Source organism: Phalacrocorax aristotelis, chromosome 4 (genome assembly GCF_949628215.1).
Source record: "Phalacrocorax aristotelis chromosome 4, bGulAri2.1, whole genome shotgun sequence".
In the NCBI taxonomy this organism is placed as follows: Eukaryota; Metazoa; Chordata; class Aves; order Suliformes; family Phalacrocoracidae; genus Phalacrocorax; species Phalacrocorax aristotelis.
The window spans coordinates 84,072,080-84,086,704 of record NC_134279.1 but is presented as its reverse complement, the minus strand read 5'-3'; the positions used below and the strand labels follow the sequence as shown (position 1 = coordinate 84,086,704).

At 62.7% G+C, this 14,625-nt stretch overlaps 1 protein-coding gene across 1 annotated transcript in view; it reads left to right on the top strand.

Annotated features, from left to right (window-relative positions):
* The first annotated feature begins 2,179 nt into the window (after positions 1–2,179).
* The window catches only part of SIGLEC1 (sialic acid binding Ig like lectin 1), a 21,637-nt gene continuing 9,191 nt past the window's right edge, over positions 2,180–14,625 (top strand). The window contains exons 1-11 of the mRNA XM_075092297.1: positions 2,180–2,258; positions 4,664–4,801; positions 6,066–6,422; positions 6,506–6,802; positions 7,297–7,560; positions 8,324–8,578; positions 9,104–9,403; positions 10,350–10,604; positions 11,359–11,661; positions 12,353–12,607; positions 13,792–14,091. Coding sequence (XP_074948398.1) covers positions 4,753–4,801; positions 6,066–6,422; positions 6,506–6,802; positions 7,297–7,560; positions 8,324–8,578; positions 9,104–9,403; positions 10,350–10,604; positions 11,359–11,661; positions 12,353–12,607; positions 13,792–14,091 — 2,635 coding nt within the window. The 5' untranslated portion in view covers positions 2,180–2,258; positions 4,664–4,752. The remainder of the gene's footprint in view (positions 2,259–4,663; positions 4,802–6,065; positions 6,423–6,505; positions 6,803–7,296; positions 7,561–8,323; positions 8,579–9,103; positions 9,404–10,349; positions 10,605–11,358; positions 11,662–12,352; positions 12,608–13,791; positions 14,092–14,625) is intronic.

Sequence of the window (14,625 nt, the reverse complement as noted above, 5' to 3'; positions counted from 1 at the left end):
GTCTGCTTTGGCAGAAGAGGTGCAGAAGGGCTGAAAGGGAAGCAGAGGCTCAGGAAGCTGATGCAGGGATGGAGCTGGGTCAAGCTGCCTCAGGCTTTCCTGCCTCGGGATGGGCACCCTGGCTCTTTGCAGAAGCCCTGGCACCAGCCAGCCTGAGCCCAGATGCCATATGGCCGTATTTGACAAAGTCAGGGTTTCTTTGCTCGGTGCCGTGTCAGGAAACACAGCTCAGCAGTTTCCTGAGCCGAGCTGACAGCGCTCGGTGCCCTCACCGCAGGGGGTGCAGGGTTGGCACAGCCTCCCCGCACCGGCAGCCCCGCTCCCCGCTCGCTGGTGGGGTCTGGGACTGGTTTTCCAGGAGGGCTGCTTGGTGGAGGGTGGCACAGCCCGAGGGGCTTGCTGGGGGGGCTGCGGGCAGCTGCCGCTCCTGCCCTGCTGGCTCAGCACCCGCCCCAGCTGAGTCAAGCCTGGCATGGGAATGGAGCGGCTGGGGAGGGGACGATGGGGCGCTGCACAGTGACATGAGCTCCCGGAGGGCAGTTTCTCACGCTCCCAGTCCATGTACACAAGGTCAAACGTTGACCCTGAGCCATCAGATTTAAGTGCACAGACGGGCTCGTGCCACAGTGCCGGGTCCCTTTACTTGATACAGGCACTTGCTGCAGAGGCTGGATCTGGATCCTGCCCCAAACCGGCCAAAGGTCAGCTCAGCCCCCGCCTGAAGGTCATGTTGCAGCGCCAGGCCTGGGAGAGCCAGGCTGCTGGCATGATTTGCTCCCAGTTGCTCCTCGTGTAGGTTACCCCAGGCCCCTCTGGAGTATCCTCCCAAAAACCCAATCGAATGGCGCCCCAGCCTTAGCGCAAAGCCCTTGGGCTTGGCCAGGTGTCCCAGCAGCCTCTGCATCGCCCCATGTCTTGGCACGGCCTCGGTGCTGAGCTGGGACCCCCCTTCGGGAGGGCTGGCAGGGTCCTCTCCTCGCTCTGGGCGTGCTGCAGTGAAACCCACAATGTCACAGAGAGACCGAAGTGTCCAGGTGGCCGGTTGCCCCAGGGAGGACTTGGGCAGATGGCACGCCAGCCGCAGCAACATCCCTGCGGGGCATTGCCGTCCCCACAGGCACCGGCGCTGCCAGCGCAGGGTCTCCCCACGAAACTCAGAGACCCTCTGGGTGTGCTGGGCAGGTGGGTGGGCAGCCCCGGGGCTGGGGTATTGCCCTGCTCTGGCTCTGGCACAGCACTGGTTGACCCTGAGCCAGCACCGGGCCCTTGGGGCCAGGAAGGCCAGCGGTGCCCTGGGGGGCATGGAAAGGAGTGTGGGCAGCAGGGCGAGGGAGGTTCTCCTCCCCCTCTGCTCTGCCCCAGTGAGGCCACATCTGGGGTGCTGCGTCCAGGTCTGGGCCCCCAGTCCAAGAAGGGCAGGGAGCTGCTGGAGCAAGGCCAGCGCAGAGCTGCCAAGGGGATCAGGGGCTGGAGCATCTCCCTTGTGAGGAAAGGCTGAGAGACCTGGGCTTGTTCAGCCTGGAGAAGAGAAGGCTGAGGGGGGATCTCATCAGTGCCTATAAATATCTAAAGGGTGGGTGTCAGGGGGATGGGGCCGGGCTTTTTTCAGCGGTGCCCAACGCCAGGCCAAGGGGCCACGGGCACAAGCTGGAACACGGGAAGCTCCCCCTGAACAGGAGGACAAACCCCTTCCCTGTGCGGGTGCCAGAGCAGGGGCACAGGCTGCCCAGAGAGGCTGTGGGGTCCCTTCCCTGGAGACATTCACCCCCCGCCTGGACGCGGCCCTGTGCCCCTGCTCTGGGGGTGCCTGCTCCAGCAGGGGTGGGACAGGGTGAGCTCCAGGGGTCCCTTCCAACCCCCGCCAGTCTGGGATGCTGTGATTCTGTAAGGATGCCCCGAGGAGCTCTGGGGGTGCCAGGAGAGAGATGCTGGTTGGGCTGCAGCGGGGCAAAGAAGACACAGCCTCCCGATGACCCTCATATCCTGGGGCGCTGGGATGCTGCAAAAACCTCCCGTAGGGACCACCATGGTCCCTGCCCCAAAACAGCCCCGAATTAGTAAAAGGCCAGACATAGCTGATGATGACAGCCACTTCCCAAAAGCAGCAGGAGGGACAAACCCCTGAACGGGGAAGTGATACGGGTTTTGGGCTCCTCACCCCCCCCCAGCAGATAAAGAGCTCACCCCAAGCAGTGAGGGGCAGGCACCGAGCACGGACGTTGCGGCTCAGCACCCCACACCGGCTCGGGCGCTGCCAGGTAACGCGGCAGCTCCCTGCGGAGCACTGGTGGAGGTGCTGGGACGGGGACACCTGGGGACGAGACCAGCCCTGGGGTACACCCCGCGGGGCTGGGACAAGGCGCCTGCGTGATGCTGTGCGGGGCTGGCAGGGCGGCACAGGCACCTCGCAGCCGGTGGCGAGAGCATCTCTGTGGGGCTGAGCGTCGTCTGCCTTCTGCTGGGGCCGGGCAAGCTGCCCAGATGTCTCTGGGCCCCAGGTCCAGGCGCAGGGCAGGGTTTTGAGCCGGGGATGCATCCAACCTGCACCCGTCGGGGGGGCTTGGTGCAAGTCCCCGGGTGGCAGAGCTTGGCAAACCATGCTGGCGGCAGCGAGAGGGCGGTGCGGGACCGTGCAGCCCCCAGGGCGGTGCGGAGGGTGCTCTCCTGGGCCCCGGGATGGGGCAGGATCGGTGCCAGGGTGGGTGCAGAGCAGGCAACGGCAGAGCGGGGCTGGGGTACGGGGCTGCCCCCTTCCCTCCCTGCCCTTGCCGGGTCGCACAGGTGGAGGGACGGGACGGCGGGGAGGTGGGCTGCCCGGCCCCCAGGAACCGTGCGGTGGGTGGGAGCACTGGGGGGCCAGCGCAGGGTGTTGCCTTCCACCCCCATCCCAGGGGGACACGGCCCCACCGCCCAGCGGCCCCACCGCTGTTGCTGTCTCTGCATCGGGACATGGTGGAGGCTGAAGGCACCAACACCAGACGTTTCCCCTCTTCACGCTCGGCCCCAGTCGCCGCATTTCTATGCTGATAGGTGATTTTTACTAAAGCCTGAAGAAGCTAGAGATCTCCCTTGCGCTTGCTGGCATGCACGGGAGCCCTCGCAGGGGTTTTGCTGGCCGTCCTGCGGGCGGGCCGGCGGCAGCTCAGGCTGAGCATGACTGCGGGTGCAGAGGAGACCCTTTCAGGGCTCTCTGCTGGGTAATCGCCTCTTCCCTGCTGTTTTCCAATGCATCTAAATATTCCTGCCTAGCTGGCGATGGGTGATAATGCACAACACGTTCTGCAGGCGTGCGATGCGGCTGGCCGAGCCCCCCGCTGCGCTGCGCGCGCGCACCCACACAGCGGCTATTACAGATGGTTTTGTCGAGAAGTCTTTATAAATTTTTCATTTTTGTTGAGCTAATAAGCAGCAGGGCCCCACTGCGGGCTGCAGCTCAGGGTGGGGGGTGGGCGGAGGGGAGCCGGGGTCCCCATCCTGCGCCGAGGGCCCCCGAAACTGAAACCGGGCGAAGGGCAGCAGAAGAAATGAAACTTGGCATCCGCGTGAGCAAGGGGCTGGGAAGTGGACCCCGGTGCTTCCTTCCTCCTTCGCCCCGAGCCCAGCGGCCCCTGCAGATCCCACAGCTATTTTTGGCCCCGTCGTTGTCCCCAGCTCCCCCCAGCCCTTGGGCAGCCCTTCAGCCCTGCAGCACTGCGGGGGGCCGGGGTGGTGGGACCCCCTCACTGGGTGCTGGTGGGGTCGTTCCGTTTGCTCTTGGTGCTTTAGTTTGACCAGGAAAATAATCCCAGGCAAAAACTAAAGCTCTCATTAATGTTTTGGAGTCTAAAACGCCTCCCTAAACCAAACTAGCAGCAAGGAAATTCAAAGCATATGTTGGAAAAAAAGGTGTTAGCAAAGTAGCAAATCATGGAAGGAGGAAAAGGCTCAGGGAGTAAAAAGCTGCCTTGTTCAATATGGAAAGTTTGATAAAAATCTAAATTGAAATCAATCAGTTAATTGATTTTTGATAATGAAAAAAATCAGAAAAAAATTTCAGAAAAAAATCTGTTTTATCACGGAATAATTTTTTTAAATTTAAAAATAATTTCATCAGTTTGCTTAGGTCTAGAGCTGCAAAAAGCCATTAATCCTACTAAAAATTTATAAAACTTGCTTCCTTTTGCCCTCATTTTCATTTTCAGCCCAGACTCCCATTACCAGCACTTGCCCGACCCCGTCACGTGCCACGCGCGCTTTTTCCATGTCAGTATTACATTACACTTCATTTGCTCCCCGCCTTGCACCAGTGCGACGAGCACACGAATCCGCTCCTTAAACCTTGTCACCTCGTTGCAAAACCCGGTCTAGCTCCTTAAACTCCCGTGAGAGTTCAGCGGGGCTGGGGCTCCCCCTCGCCCCGCACCAGCCCTCTCCCCACCCGGAGCTGCCGGAGCTGCTGCAAGCAGGGTTCAGCCCGTGTGAACCAATGATGTGTTTTGCTGGTGGGTGACTGATGCGGATGAGCTGGGGGCGAGGTTTTACCGTCGGGTGCAGAAGGGGTTGCCTTTGTGTGGCACCGGGGCAGGCTCTGCCAGCCCGGCACGGGGACATATGGTGGGAAAAACTGGACTCCGCTGATGTACAATGAGTTTCAAGGACTTTGGCTGCCTCTTCTTGTTGTCAGGGTCTCCTCTGCCGACCTCGAAGACCTCACGGTGTGAGCCTGCCCTGCCTCTGTCCCCAGGGAACCCCAGCGGTCTCTGGGGCGCTGCCATGCACCTGCCCCAGTGCCTCGTCCTCCTGGTCAGCCTTGTCCCACCAGGTACGGTGCCACCGAGAGACCCGCTGCCTCCTGCCCCGCCACAGCCCCGCCGGCACGGTCTGGTCCCCTGCAGGGGCTGTTGCCCAGATTTACAGCAGGAGGGGTGGGAGCAGGAGCACTGGTGCCCTGGCCCTGACAAGAGCCGTACATGACGCCCGAGGGACAGGCAGGACAGGCTCTGGGGACCCCGAGGCTGGTCCTGACTCTCCCGGGGGCCATGGCACAGCAGATGCTCTGGGGGGATTTGCTGATACAAGCCACATAGCGCTGTGCTCCCACACGGCAGCTGTGCCCGTGCCCCCTCCTCCTGACCTGGCGTGGTACCCATGGGCAGGGATGGGGCTGGGCTCCGGGATGGGCTGGGCGTGGGATGGCAGCGGGACAGCCCGGGCTTGAGGAGAAGGGCAAGGGGATGGAGAGTGGGGTGAGAAAACAAGCCTTTGGAGGGCCAGGAGGGCAATTTTTCCTTTTTTACTAGTTTTTTAGTCCACTGCTTTTAAAATCTGGCTGGTGCTTTGTGCTACAAAAAAGCACCACCCACAGATCCAGCTTTTCACAGAATCATAGAATGATTAAGGTTGGAAAAGACCTCTAGGGTCGTCAACTCCAGCCACCAACCCAACACCCCCAGGCCTCCTAAACCATGGCCCCAAGTGCCACATCTGCACGGTGTTTGAACCCCCCCAGGCACGGTGACTCCCCCACCTCTCTGGGCAGCCTGTGCCAGGGCCTGACCCCTCTGGCAGGGAAGGCATTTTCCCTCATCTCCAACCTAAACCTCCCCTGACGCAGCCTGAGGCCGTTCCCTCTCGTCCTGTCCCTGGTGACTTGGGAGCAGAGACCGACCCCCCCCTCACTCCAGCCCCTCTCAGGCAGCTGCAGAGAGTGAGAAGGGCTCCCCTCAGCCCCCTGTTCTCCAGGCTAATCCCCCCCAGCTCCCCCAGCCGCCCCCCAGCACACTTGTGCTCGAGACCCTGCCCCAGCCCCGCTGCCCTTCTCTGGACATTTTTCTGTCCATGGATTTTCTCCACCATCTCTCCCTTCTCCACCTCAAAATTTCTCCCGGGTTGTTTCGTCTCATCCCCCCATTCTCCTCTCCCACCTCTGCTCCCCCCGAGTCCCCCCCTACCTGCCACGACCTGTTGAGACAGCTCAGGAGACCCAAGGTGCCCCCAGTGGCTCCCAGGAGGGGAGCAGGGGGCTGCAGCCCCTGGCATGGCTCACTGCCTGACCCTGTCTTCCCGCTGACTCCCCTCCGACACAGCCCTCGGCTCGTGGGGGGTCACCTACCCCGAGGTCCTGCGGGGGATCAGAGACTCTTGCGTGGTGATTCCCTGCACCCTGAGCTACCCCACCGACGTGACGGCCAGCGACGGCATCGTGGCCATCTGGTACAAGGATTACGACAACCAGAAGACGGTGGTGTACCACTCGGAGGACCAGGACGTGGATGCTCGCTTCAGGAGCCGTGCTCAGCTCCTGGGGGACCCCACTGCTCACAACTGCACCCTGCTGCTGCGGGGGGTGACACTGGAGGACAGCGGGCCCTACAGGTTCCGCTTCGAGATCATCAACGGTGACCGGTGGTCGGCGACGCAGGACGTGATGCTGAGCGTTTCGGGTGGGTACAGCGGTGAGACCCACCCCCGGCTCCCTGCCTGCCCGCCCCACGCGGACATCCCACCCTCTGCTCTCCATCCCCAGACGACCTCGAGCACCCAAGCACTGCCGCCAGCGAGGAGCAAATCGAGGGGCAAACGTCCACCTTGGAGTGTTCCACACCCTACGTCTGCCCGCTGGGCGACGTCGCCCTGCGCTGGGAGGGCTACGACCCCCACGTCTCGGTGGTGTCCAGCCGGGTCCAGCTGGACACGAGTGGGTCCAGCCACCAGCTGACCCTCACCACCTCCTTCTCCTGGAAGGACCACTCCAAAAAGCTGCTCTGCGAAGTTTCTTACGGCTCCAGGAAGGCGACCGGGGAGGTCGTCCTGCGGGTGAGACGTACGTGGGGAGGGTCTGCACGGGGGATGGCTGAGCGGGACGGGGGGACGGGGTCACCTCTACCACAGCCACACCGCCCACGTCCCCCTCCTGCCGCCCACCGTGCCTCCCCTCCCGGGGCCCCTTCCAAAAAGCCAGAGCAGAGTTTCCTCCTGTTTCTCCCTCCCTCTCCTGTTCCCCCACGGTTCTCCATGGCCAGGGCTGGTGTCAGTCCCACCAACGCTGCTGAAGTGCTGGGCCCCAGCTCCGTGGCACGTCCCGACACCCGCCACTGGGGTGCCGGTGTGGCAGCTTTGCCCCCTTTCCCAGCTCTCCTCTGAGCAGAGATGCCCTTCCTGTGCCAGAGCCGGCTCCTGTGCTCGGGGGAGACCTTTGCTCCTTTCCCTACGCCAGACCCTCCCATATAATCAGCAGGACGGGCTACGGCAGGATCCCGCGGGTCCTACCCAGCCTCACCGCTGCCTGCCGTGTCTGTCTGTCTGTCCTCCCCGCAGACGCCCCCAAGGACACCCAAGTGTTGGTCAACCCCTCCAAGCAGAACATCCGCGTGGGCGACACGGTCGCCCTCACCTGCGAGGTGAGCAGCAGCTACCCCCCCATCTCAGCGTACCGCTGGTACAAGGACGGGGTGGCCATAGGCAGCGAGCGGATCCTGGTCCTCCGGGGCATTCGCCGCGAGGACTACGGGCGGTACCACTGCGAAGCCGAGAACGCCGTCGGGGCTGGCGCAGCGCCTGCCTTGACTATCTACATCTTCTGTAAGTGCCAGGGGAGCTCGGTGGTGGCCGGGGCAGCCCCTCGGGGCGGCGGGGGCATCGCTGGAGGAGGAGCGGGGCTGCAGGAGTGGGAGGGAGTTTACCTGGTGTGTCCGGACTGGGATGGGCAGGGACTGGCACCGAGGTGGCCAAAGGTGGAGGTCCAGGAGCTGGGGACCCCATGGTGGAGGGCTGTGGTGCCTCCATCCTTCATCGTTTGATGGTGTGGGGCTGTGGTGAGCCCCAAAGACAGGGCAGTGAAGGATTTCCAGCCAAGCTGGGGGAGCGGAGCCAGCTGAGAGGCTCCACTGCTGCCGCTGGGAATGAGCTTGTCAGAGCTTACGGGGATTTGGAGCCAGGGTTGTCTGTGGGGCGGGGGGGGCCAGGACCCTCCCTCAGGTCCTGCACTACAGGCAAGCCCCAGACCACCACATCACCCAGGAGCCCCATGGAGGGCATGTCCCCCCAGCCTGGAGCAGATGGGGCTGGGTTGCTCCCCGCTGAGCCCCCTGTACAGACCGTGAGAGGCCATGGGTGCTGCTGCACCCAGCATGAGTTTTGCCCCCAGGCCTTTGCATTGAACTTGAACCCCAGCTGGCAAGATGCTGGTGTCAGGGAACAAACCCAAACGCCTCCCACCTGGGGGGTGAAGGGGCTCCTGCCTGTCCTCAGACACTGTCCCACACCGCAGGAGTGGGGGGCTCTGCGGCCAGGGGCTGCTCTCCTGCCTCTGAGGCTTCCCTGAATGTGCTCCCATCTCCATCAGCTGCCGAGATCTTGGTGAGCCCCGCGGCCGAGGTGCAGGAGGGGACGGCCACCACCCTGTCCTGCGACGTCCCTGGCAGGGAGGGCCAGGACCTCAACTACACCTGGTACAAGAACAGCGCCTGGCTCAATGAGGGCACGGCGCACACCCTCGTCTTCCATCACATAGCCACGAGCGATGCTGGCTATTACTCCTGCAAGGTGACAAATGACCGGGGCAGCGACACGTCCCAAGCCATCAGCCTGAGTGTGACATGTGAGTGCCCGCGGCTCCTGCCAGGGGACGAGGGTCCCTTTGTGCCAGGGGCTGTGCAAACACCCTGAGTCAAAGCAAAGTCTCTGCCCCAAACCTCTTGGGTCCAGCTGACGGGGGGTTTCAGCCCTCCTGGGTAGAAGTTGCTATAAATGCAACGATTTCTGGTCGTGAGCCGTGTTTGAAGGCACTGTGAAGTGGTATTTGCTGCAGCAGGGACCCGTCCGTTCATTGCAGCATCTCCCATGCCTCTGCTAATCTGTTACACACCATAAACTGCTGGGAGGTTACTAACCGAGGAGCCAGCTATGATAATAACAGCTCAGGAGCTTTTGCAAGTCAGGGGAAAAATAAAATAGCCCTGGGTTTGGCTTTGACATTTCTGTGAGTAAATATAACCCGCTTACGTAAGGGCGAAAGCAGCTCGGAGGAGCAGCTGTGCGGGTCGGGGCTGGGCGAGCCCCACGTGCAGGTAGCGGCCGCAGTGCTGGGACTTCCCAAGCTGCAGCATCCTCTCCCCTCCCACAGACCCCCCCCGGACCCCCACCATCACGCTCTTCCAGGAGACGCAGGGCGGCAGGTTGGCCATCATCCGCTGCGCCGTGGACAGCCACCCGCCGGCCACCGTGGCCCTTTACCGCGACGGCATCTTGCTGGCGGCCAGCGGGTCGCAGGCGGCCCCGCGCCAGCGGCTCGGCATCGCCGCCTCCCGCAACGCCCTGCGGCTGGAGATCCGCGGCGTGGGGCCCCAGGACAGCGGGGAGTACCGCTGCGTGGCCAGCAATGCCTTCGGCAACGCCAGCGCCGCCAAGACCTTCCTCGCCCGTGGTGAGTGCCGCTGCCGCCGGTGCAAGGGGGCTGCCAAGCTCCTGGCCCCGGCTCTTGCGTGCCGATGAACCCCTGAGGCTGTTGGGGCTGTGTCGGCGGGGCTGGGGGGGGCCACGCAGCCCTGAGAGCTGGAGGGACCCGCGTGGCACCGGGGGACATCGGTGTTGTGGGGACTGTGCGGTGGCGGTGCCTGCCCTGCAGCCCTTCCCCACTTTGGGGGGTTGGAGCTGCTTGCAGAGTTTTGTTTTTGAAAACACCACAAAATCTGTAGCAAAGTTTGTCCAAAATGTTCTCGCAAGCCCCCAGCGGTGCACAGCACCTGGGCACAACACGGGGACCGGCTCCTCCCGCTCCATCCCCTAACCCTCTGCACCCCACGGCTCCCCCAGCCTTGATGGTTTGGGGTGACAGAGGCAGCAGCCATGGAAGAGGAGAGGAAAGCCCCCCCAAACCAAGATGACCCTCCCTTGGGATGCCAAAAGAAACAAAAATGGACTTCAGGGTCCAATTCCAGAGAAAATAAACCTGAGTTTGGGTGCCACGGTCAGTTGTTGGGGTCCATTTCAAGCCAGCCAAGATGCCTCAGCCCAGCCTGTCACTGGCCGGTGGGGAGAGGGGACCAATTCACCCAGCCCAACACGGGGGCTCGGTGGGAGCAGGGGAAGGCTCAGGAAAGATCCCGTTTGTCTCTGCTGGTGGCAGAGAGGTGGGGTGAACAGCTCGGGGGGAGACATCCCGGCTGATGTCCAGTGTCCCCAGGGAATGTCACCCACCAAAGATGCCACCACCCACGCCACGAGCTCCTGCGAGGGAGGGGCTGCCCAGGTCCTGCCTCAGAGGGAAGCCGAGAGTGGGGCTTTGGCTGAACAGAGCCAGGGGTCAGGCACAGGTTTGCGGCACAGGTTTCCCCTCCCTCCCCAACATCCCTCTCCCATTGCTCTTTCAGCCACAGAGGTCCTGATCCAGCCCTCGGCAGAGGTGCGGGAAGGGGCAGCCGTCACCCTGACCTGCCTGGGGGCTGAGGGCACGGCGGACGAGACCCTCTACGCCTGGTATAGGAACAGCAAGCGGCTGCGGGAGAGCTCGGCCCCGACGCTGCGCTTCCCCTCCGTCCGCGGCGAGGATGCAGGCGCTTTCCAGTGCAGGGTCCGGAGCAGCAACGGCAGCGACATGTCAGAGGCCATCCCGCTCCGTGTGCTCTGTAAGTGCTGCCAGGGGGTCTTCCCCCACTGACGTGGGGCTGGTCCCGGGTCTGGGGTGGGTGGCCCTGCCGGGAAGCCCCTCTGCTGCTCCCACCCCAAGGTTTCCCCCCTCACCACTGAACACGGTCATGGAGCTCTTGGGCAGAAGTGTGGAGAGGGTGGAAGATTCCCCTTTGCAGGTAAATCTGTGAATTTGGGAGGAGAAATTCAGAGAATCCCAAAATTCCCAAGAACCAAAGAGTTTTAAAATGTCCCGTGAAATTGAATTAAATTTCTCTGAATGAGAAATGATCCCTGTGAAAAATGTATTCCAGTTGCATTTTCCCTTCCAAATATTCTCTGTGCTGTAAAATAAAAATCTTCCTTGATACCAAACCAGGAGGAATACCATTGGGAAGCTTCCATCCTGACCAAATGGCATTTTTCTGTAGTCATGGTAGGAAATGTGCACCACCGCGGGACCCCAGCTGCCCAAACCACTGGGGTCTCTGCAGATCTGCCCCAGCGTTTGGGGTAGGGCTGGACACCTGAGCTCAGACCCTGAGCTCAAGCCAGGTGCCATCCGAGGTGCCTGGGGCATGCAGGTCCCTTGCAGAGAGCCGGCAGGTGTGGGACCCTGGGCTCTGGCAGCTGGAGGGCTGTGGGATGCCCAAAAGCTGCTCGGGTGGTTCTGGAAAGCAGCAGTCCCTCAGGTTCTTGGGATTCTCCCAACCTCAGGGATCCATAATATTCAGAGGTGTTTTAACCCTGCAGTCCCACCGAGGCAGCCGGTGATGAGCTCCTTCCTGGAGACCCAGGGCGGGCACCTGGGCATCATCCAGTGCAGCGTCGAGAGCGACCCAGAGGCCAACCTGACCCTGTGGAGAGGGGAAGAAGTAGTAGCCTGCACAGGGGGCTGCCCCACAGCCCCCAACCCCAGGGTCCACGCAGCCTCGTCCTACAACAGCCTGAAGGTGGAGATCCGGGAGGTGGTGCTGGAGGACGAGGGGACCTACGTGTGCTGGGCTGGGAACACACAGGGCAACGCCAGCGCTGCCGTGGACTTCAGGGCTGAGAGTGAGTGTGGTGGAAGGGCGGCGGGCAGGGCAGAGCCGGACGCCACGCTTCCCGCAGCGTCCGGGAAAGTCCTGGGGGAGGGGAGGGTGCGGAGGGAATGCCAGGGAAGGAGACAAGCTCAGGAGATCAAGGGCGATGGTTGCAGAAGGACAGAAATAGGCCACATGCCCGTGAAATCCAGGGCATCAAACAGAAAGAGGTCAGAAGAGCTGCCGTGCACAGGTCGCCTGGTGCTAGGGCGGAGCATGAGTGGGGTTAAAGTGGGGGCTGCTGCAGGAAGGGGGTCCCAGCCCCTCCAACCCCTCCTGGTGGGTTTGAAGGTTCGCACACGGCCATAGGGAGGGCTCCAGGTCCTGGTGGGATTCACTGCTGACCCCTGCCTGCACGGGACTGGGGATGCTGAGCAAAACGCTGCTGAGGGAGTTCTCCCTCCTGCTGGCACACCATCCCTTGGCTGGTGGGGCCTGGGGTGGCCGGTACCCCACCACCGGGCTCCCGTAGGGTGCTGCTGCAGCCATCCCCATCACGGCATTGCAGGATTATCCAGCATTTCCTTTCCAGAATAGCTGCAAAGTCACTTGCCAGCTGGCTGGCCTCGGGAGAGGTTGTCAACCCTAACGCTGCCGAGGCGGCGCTGGCCGCCCTGGCTGAGTTCATGCCGCAGCCCGTTTGCTTCTGCCCCTGCCTGTAGCTGCCAGCATCACCGTGGCTCCGTCCTCCCGTGTGCTGGAAGGCCACGCTGCCAACCTGACCTGCCGGCTGAGCAGTGACTCCCCGGCTCTGCCCAACTTCACCTGGTACCGAAACGGGCAGTGGCTCGCCGAGGGCTCGGCCGCCTCCCTGGTGTTTCGGCAAGTGGCCAGGACGGACGCGGGTCTCTACCACTGCAGAGCGACCACCGACGGCAGCAGCCGGAGCTCCCCCGCCGTCCCCCTGGACGTGCTGTGTACGTAGGGGATGCCGGGGGAAGCTCAGTTTATCGTTATAGCAGCGTTTGTACCTTCTGTCCGTGCAAGCGTGTGCCCAGCTCTGCTCACGCTTGGAGCTGTGCCCAGGGTCTGAGCGGAGCTGGTGTGGGTGCACGTGCGGATCTTTGAGTGCGTGGATATGTCCTGGGGCTTCCTCCCGTGGGCGTCCCTCCTCCTGTGCCACCGCCTGCGGCGTCTTTACTTTCCTACTGAGCAAGCACACACTTAACATATGCACGAGCGTGGGCGTGTGATCCTGCAGGTGTGAAGCCTGCACACACTCGTGTGGGTGCAGCACATCCCGAAAAGCCCATGACAGTGGCAGCTGTGGGTGGGGACAGTGTGGTCACCCTGGGGACGGTGTGGTTGCCATGGGTTCGGCAGGGTCCTGGCCAGCAGAGACCTTCCCTTCCCTTCCCTTCCCTTCCCTTCCCTTCCCTTCCCTTCCCTTCCCTTCCCTTCCCTTCCCTTCCCTTCCCTTCCCTTCCCTTCCCTTCCCTTCCCTTCCCTTCCCTTCCCTTCCCTTCCCTTCCCTTCCCTTCCCTTCCCTTCCCTTCCCTTCCCTTCCCTTCCCTTCCCTTCCCTTCCCTTCCCTTCCCTTCCCTTCCCTTCCCTTCCCTTCCCTTCCCTTCCCTTCCCTTCCCTTCCCTTCCCTTCCCTTCCTTCCCTTCCCTTCCCTTCCCTCCCCTCCCCTCCCCTCCCTCCCCTCCCCTCCCCTCCCCTCCCCTCCCCTTCCTTCCCTTCCCTTCCCTTCCCTTCCCTTCCCTTCCCTTCCCTTCCCTTCCCTTCCCTTCCCTTCCCTTCTCTTTTCCCTTCCTGTTTTTTCCCTTCCCTTTTTTCTTCCTTTCTCCCTTCCCTTTTCCCTTCCCTTCCCTTCCCTTCCCTTCCCTTCCCTTCCCTTCCCTTCCTTCCCTTCCCTTCCCTTCCCTTCCCTTCCCTTCCCTTCCCTTCCCTTCCCTTCCCTTCCCTTCCCTTCTCTTTTCCCTTCCTGTTTTTTCCCTTCCCTTTTTTCTTCCTTTCTCCCTTCCCTTTTCCCTTCCATTCCCGAAGGCGACGCAGCTCTTCCTTCTCTTTCCGGGAGGCCCCAGGCAGCTGCTGCTTTCCAAGAAGTCTCATGATGGGGAGTGAGAGCTGCACAACTGCCATTCTCTGCCCCGCACAGACCCCCCGAGGGACCCCCAGCTGACGGCATTCCTGGAGATGGAGAGAGGCCGTCTGGCCATCTTCCAGTGCTCGGTGGCAAGCAACCCTCCCTCCCTGCTGGCCCTGCACCGGGGTGAGGAGCTGGTGGCCACCAGCGACGGGGGGAGCAGCCCCAGCCCGCGGGTCAGCGTCTTGGCTGCCCCCAACACCCTCAAGGCGGAGGTGCGGGAGGTGATGCCGGCGGACGAAGGCAGCTACAGCTGCACGGCCACCAACGCACACGGCACCGCGTCCCGCCGCCTGTACTTCCGCGTGCAGAGTGAGTACCGCGTGCCGTCCGAGTCGCGGGCGCCGCACAGCTCAGGCACCGCCGGCGGGGTGGGTGTCGCGCGGGGGGCAGGAGGGGGCTGGCACCAAAATGTCACCTTTTCCGCCTGGCAACGGGGCAGAGGCATGTCGCTGAGCATCGTGGGCTACTGCCAGGCCACCCAAAGCGACTGAGCTGCGGTGGCCGGGTGTGATCGTGTCCCCGGGCCACCGCAGGGGCTTCGCTTTGTGCTAACCCGTGTCGGGCAGGAGCCAGTGCAGGGCAGGGGCCGGCACTGGCTGTTTGAGGGTCCTCCACCCACCTTCAGCAGCTCACCAGGGGGTGGGATGGGGTGTCACCATCCCTGCTGGGGTCACACCCTGTGCAGGGGCTCAGGTGTGACAAGTCAGGCCCTGGCACAGGCTGCCCAGGGAGGTGGGGGAGTCACCGTGCCTGGGGGGGTTCAAACACCGTGCAGACGTGGCACCTGGGGCCACGGTTTAGGAGGCCTGGGGGGGTTGGGCTGGCGGTTGGACGTGATGATCC